This window comes from Podarcis gaigeae (genome assembly GCF_964106915.1).
Source record: "Podarcis gaigeae genome assembly, chromosome: 1".
NCBI classification, from domain to species: Eukaryota; Metazoa; Chordata; class Lepidosauria; order Squamata; family Lacertidae; genus Podarcis; species Podarcis gaigeae.
Window position 1 is genome coordinate 7,148,972 of NC_139678.1, and position 6,000 is coordinate 7,154,971.

At 47.7% G+C, this 6,000-nt stretch overlaps 1 protein-coding gene across 3 annotated transcripts in view; it reads right to left on the reverse strand.

Moving 5' to 3' along the window:
• The window catches only part of TMEM260 (transmembrane protein 260), a 412,749-nt gene extending 412,187 nt beyond the window's left edge, over positions 1-562 (reverse strand). For 2 of the 3 annotated variants that reach the window (XR_014563092.1, XM_083734110.1), the window contains exon 1: positions 431-562. Coding sequence is in view for 1 of the 3 variants with exons in the window: in XM_083734110.1 (XP_083590236.1) it covers positions 431-524 (94 nt within the window). In the remaining 2 variants the exon portion in view is untranslated. The remainder of the gene's footprint in view (positions 1-430) is intronic. The other variant, XR_014563091.1, reaches the window with a different exon arrangement.
• Positions 563-6,000: the final 5,438 nt, after the last annotated feature.

A 6,000-nucleotide genomic window follows, 5' to 3' on the forward strand; every position in this document is an offset into this window, starting at 1 on the left:
AAAAGGGGGGGTTACTAAAAGGTAAAGCAGCAATAACTGAGTGTGGGGTGCGGTGGGGAAAATCACAACCCTGTTTTTAAACCTACAAATCTAAAGTACTGAAACAGATTAAGGTCACCTCCGCTTTCTAAGAACCTGGGTAAGCAAGGCTTGTCTGAAGAGGAATATTTTTAGCTGGCGCCCTCAATAGGCAGGGAGTTCCAAAGTTGAGATGCATAAATTTTATGAAACCAATAAATATATAATAAAATATGTAATACATAATAAATAGAGGGAGAAGGAGAAAGGGGGGAGACAACCCGCACAAACCAAGGAGGCTCCATATTAACATAAATTAGAATATGCAAATATATGCAGATTTGGCCGAAAGAGTCCCGCCCCTCGCCCCGCGGTGCATCATGGGGATAGGAGAAGGGGACGGGTACGTTACCAGAGTCTCCCCCGGGCACGGAGAGGGGCAGGGCCGCCACGTACAAGGCCGCCACCCCCGCGCCCACCGCGCCGGCCCCACTCAGCGGCCCCATGGATCGGAGCCGCGCATGCGCGCGCCCAGCCGGTCTCGCCGCCCGCTCGCCTGCTGGCTTCCGGGTTGTGGGCGCGGCCAACGCCGGCCTGTTCCATTCCCCGAGGGCGCGGAGGAGGGAAGCTTCCTGCACTCCCTTCGAAGAGCGCCGCGGTGGTTGCGCCCACGCGGGAGCGCCCTCCCCTTCCCTGGCCTGGCTGCGGCGACGCGCTCCCCCGCCCGGCGGGCAGCGGTACTGCAGGCACGAGAGGACCCGGGAGATTGCGGGGAAACGGGGTCGCTAAGATGGGGAGTCTTTGCGGAGGCGTGTAGTTCCTTGAGGGGTTCCTTGAGGCCCCAGATCGCCGCATCGAGGGCAGTCCTCCTTCTTTGCACCTCCTTCCCGCGTGCCACGCCGGGGCAAGCCTCACTTTACTACTGAAAACGCGCAAATGAAGCTCCCAATTGCGCCTGGTGCGCAGTTCTGTTGCTGTTGTTGTAGTTCCTTTCTTGTGCCTCTGACCACTCATCATTATCCCACCACCATTTCCCAGACTCTGAACCTTCTTACCTTAGGGGTTCCCCAGCTGGTTCCTCCCACCATCCCTCTGCGTCCATGGCACCATGTTCCTTATTTGTGATACAGATCTATCATCTTCTATATCTATCTATCTATCTATCTATCTATCTATCTATCATCTATCTATCTATTTCTCAACCTGTGGGTCCCCAGATGTTGTTGGACTACAACTCCCATCACCCCTAGCTAGCAAGGCCAGAGCTCAGGGATGATGGGAGTTGTAGTCCAACAACATCTGGGGACCCACAGGTTGAGAACCGCTGAATGATCTCTATCATCTATCAATCATCTATCTATCATCTATCTACAGTATATATATATCTATCATCTATCTATCATCTATCTATATCATCATCTCTCTATCTTGTATCCTGCTTTATACCTTTTGCTGCATACCTCAACAAAAATGAACAGATATTGCTTAAATTCCACATTCAGTACAGCTGCTCCTCTTTGACATCCAGGGTCAAAAATCACAGCAGAGCAGCCGGTGTCTGTAAGAGCAAGAGAACACAAGAAGCGCTCTTTTGGATCAGGCCAGTATCCTATCTAGTTCTTTTCTCACAGTGGCTGACTACTGGGGGAAGCTTGCAAGCTCAGACATGAGCACAAGAACCCTCTCCCTTCCTAAAATTTCCAGCCACTAGTATTCAGAAGCAAATGTGGAGACACAGCACAGACATCATGGTTAAGTAGACATTGGCAGCCTTATCCTCCATTATTGGAAGCCATCCAAATTGGTGGCCATTCCTGCCTCCAGAGGGAATCAAGCACTACACTAATGGCAGGACAGTCAAGTCACATTCTGTTGTTGTTTAGTCGTTTAGTCATGTCCGACTCTTCGTGACCCCATGGACCAGAGCACGCCAGGCATTCCTGTCTTTCACTGCCTCCCACAGTTGGGTCAAACTCATGCTGGTAGCTTCGAGAACACTGTCCAACCATCTCGTCCTCTGTCGTCCCCTTCTCCTTGTGCCCTCCATCTTTCCCAACATCAGGGTCTTTTCCAGGGAGTCTTCTCTTCTCATGAGGTGGCCAAAGTCTTGGAGCCTCAGCTTCACGATCTGTCCTTCCAGTGAGGGCTGATTTTCTTAATAACGGAGAGGTTTGATCTTCTTGCAGTCCATGGGACTCTCAAGAGTCTCCTCCAGCACCACAATTCAAAAGCATCAATTCTTTGGCGATCAGCCTTCTTGATGGTCCAGCTCTCACTTGCATATATCACTACTGGGAAAACCATAGCTTTAACTATACGGGCCTTTGTTGGCAAGGTGATGACTCTGCTTTTTAAGATGCTGTCTAGGTTTGCCATCGCCTTTTTCCCAAGAAGCAGGCGTCTTTTAATTTCGTGGCTGCTGTCACCATCTGCAGTGATCATGGAGCCCAAGAAAGTAAGATCTCTCACTGCCTCCATTTCTTCTCCTTCTGTTTGCCAGGAGGTGAGGGGACCAGTGGCCATTATCTTCTTTTTTTGATGTTGCACATTTCTAGCAATGGTTTATACCACCACACCCTGATTTCAGCTCCGCAGCCGGCCTGTATTATCGCCGCAAATTCATGCAGCGCGCACATAACGTGGGGAGAGAATGCATGCGTGTACACACATCTGCACCAATTCTCTTATGGCAGGGGAGATTGCGCTTGCGCTCAGGCCCTTTGCCAGCTTCCCATAGATCTCTGAGTGGCCACTGTGAGAACAGGGTGGTGGACTAGATAGACCACTGGCCTGATCGAGCACACCTCTTTTTGTGTTCAGACATTCAGCTTCATTGAATAGGCCTGAATTCTACTATTTAGGGGGGGGGGCTCCCCAGCCACTTATTCCACATGCACAATTTTCTCTTCTTGTGCCCAATCTACCAATCTACTGAAAATCAGCTTTCTATATTTACCTGAGTTGCATCAGGGATGGAGGGGGAGTGGAAATCCCAGGTAATACTCCCCAAATACTATTAATGAGCATTTCAAGTATCTCAAAACAGTTCACGTGTGTTGTCTAGTTCAATGTGATGCTCTCCAGGGTTTGCTGAACTACAACTCCCCTCATCACTGTAAAAGACAATATGGTATTATACCCATTTAGCAGATGGGAGGACTGAGGCTGAGAGACTGACTTGCCTAAGGGCCCCTTTTGAGTTCATAGCACAGATGAGATTCAAAACGCAAGACTTGTGCTAAGCACCCAAGAGCAGATCTAATGTGACTTCTCAGTGCAAACAAGCTGGAATTTGTGAAGGATTGCTTGGAATGGAACATTAAAATAATAATAATAATACAGTTATGACTTCTTCTGGGAGAATTAACAAGCCTTGAAGGTGCACAGTCCCCCACCCACCCCTTCCCTTTGTCAACCAGTTTTGTTGCATAGCTGAAATAGCTGTCACGATACAGAATAATGCTAAAAAGGTAAATTCAGCAGGAAGTAAATTCGGGCAAATTGGGGGTGGGAGGTTGGAGAGACAGAGAGAAAGAGCAAGAAGTAAAGGGCTAGAGTGAAATGTTCAATATCCAAATTCACTCCCGTCGGAGGCAGTGATGACCATTAACCTAGATGGCTTAGAAGATGATTAGAAAAATTCATGGAGGAGAGAGAGGGCTGTCAATGGCTGTTAGAATTCCTGCTCCGTGATTGCAGTCATGGAATTGTTGTCTTTCACATGACGTGGTATGTTTTGACTCCACAGAGTGGGAAGTGCCGGAGACAGGATCTTTGTGTTACTGTGTTCCGTGAAGTGGGACTACTGTCCTTTGTTCTTTTTTTCTTTGCTGTCTGATACTAGAGAGAGGGAGCCATGTTGCAGTGCTCCGTATGTGTTTATATGTAAATAAAGTAGATTAGCCAAAATGCTGAGTTGCTGAGGTCTGTTACGCAAGGTGCACAAACTCTGCAGATCCCTAAGTGTGCCGGTGTTGGTTGGCATCGGTTGCTGTGATGTTTGGGCAGAATAAAGCTTTTGAAGCTCCTGAACGATCGACCAGGAGGGAGGGAACATGCCAATCGGGCATGCGTCTCTGCCAGGGTCCTACTCGAGTGTAGGCTGAACTCTTGACATGCTACCCATGGTGGCTGTGCTCTGCCTCTACAGATGTTTCTAAAAACCAGTCAGTGGAAACTGCAGGAAGAGCGATGGCTCTTGTGCTTGGGTCCTGCCTTCAAGCTTCCCCATGGAGCATGTGGTTGACCCCAGTGAGAACAGGATGCTAGACTTAGATGGGCCATTGGCCTCATCCAACAGGCTGTTGGGAATCTGAATACGTGCAGCTACGCACACAGAGTCAATTAGCGTTTGGCCGACAACCAAGGCAGTGTGAAGGAGTAAGTCTGCCTGGTGATACAGAGGCATGGAGACAGCTCCATGATTGGTCAAGCTCTCTCACAGGAATAATGATTAATGGCCTACTAACTGGAATGTACTAGTTTGAGTGTCAGTTCGGTGCAGGAGTTGTGAGTTGTGTGAGAGAGAGTTAGTCAAAGATCCGTGTTCTGTTCTGTTCCTGTAAATAGTCCACTGCATATAATAAACTCACTGGAATATAATAAGCTCACTGGAATGACAGATCGTGAAGCTGAGGCTCCAGTACTTTGGCCACCTCATGAAAAGAGAAGACTCCCTAGAAAAGACCCTGATGTGGGGAAAGATGGAGGGCACAAGGAGAAGGGGACGACAGAGGACGAGATGGTTGGACAGTGTTCTTGAAGCTACCAGCGTGAGTTTGACCAAACTGCAGGAGGCAGTGGAAGACAGGAGTGCCTGGTGTGCTCTGGTCCATGGGGTCACGAAGAGTCAGACACGACTAAACGACTAAACAACAACAACAAATATAATAAACACCTAACTACAAGTTCCTGGTTCCTGCTTTGTCCATCCTGTCTGCAGCCAAGTTGCCAATTGCTTCTGTGAACTCTGTGTTTTCTCTGCTAGGTCTGGCTAAGGTCCTGCAATTAGTCAGAAAGTTGAGAAACACCAACAGGTTTTGCCAATAGTCCTTAGGTTCTTTGGACTAAAGTTAGTGAGACACTGCTTCATTTTCTGTAATGGACTAGCTTCTACTTCTTGCAGAATTGTCTTGCAGCTAAGCCCCTGCTCCAAGGACAACATATGCATGTGATTTATATGTAAAAACTGTTGGGGGGTTGTGTGTGTGTGTTTCTCTCACCTGAATTCCCATTTTCAGACACTGGACTTAGTGCATCGTATGGAGGATGTTTGTATGCGAAACAGAAGGATATCCCAAGAAAAAACACAGAGAGAAAGAGAGAGACGCAAATCTGGCCGAGGATTGTAGTAAAGGATATTATTTTATTTAAAAAAAACAGTAGTTCAACGCGTGGCAGTAGTTTAGAAAGCAAATAGAGTACAGGGAAGTATTGATAGAAGAATAAAACACACATTCACAGAAATCATTATGGGATTGTAACAAAAGACTAGAGAAGCTGTACCTGGAGTACTCGAGGAGATTAAAGAAAGGGTTTTGAATACAAATGGAGGGGGGGGGGGCTTGAGAGATATAGCGGAGCACATAACCGGGATGATAGAACAGTCATGTGGATTAAATCTAAGCAGAGACGTTTGGGAAATTAGGTTTGCATTTCATTTAATTTTTTTTTTAAGGAAAGGGGGAGTGGGAAAAGAGAGGAGATTAAGGGATGGCTTGATTGAAATGTTGCGTATCAAATTCTGAGCAGGTGGGCGATCGTGGACCATCTAAGGTAGCCACCCCGGTTCAGAGGTCTGGGTGTGCCGAGGTGCTCATGTGTGGTGTGAGTGTCCCCCTCCCACACACACCTTTTCAATGCACATAATGTTGCTCCGTATAGTTAAAGCCATGGTTTTCCCAGTGGTGATGTGTGGAAGTGAGAGCTGGACCATAAAGAAGGCTGATCGCCGAAGAATTGATGCTTTTGAATTATGGTGTT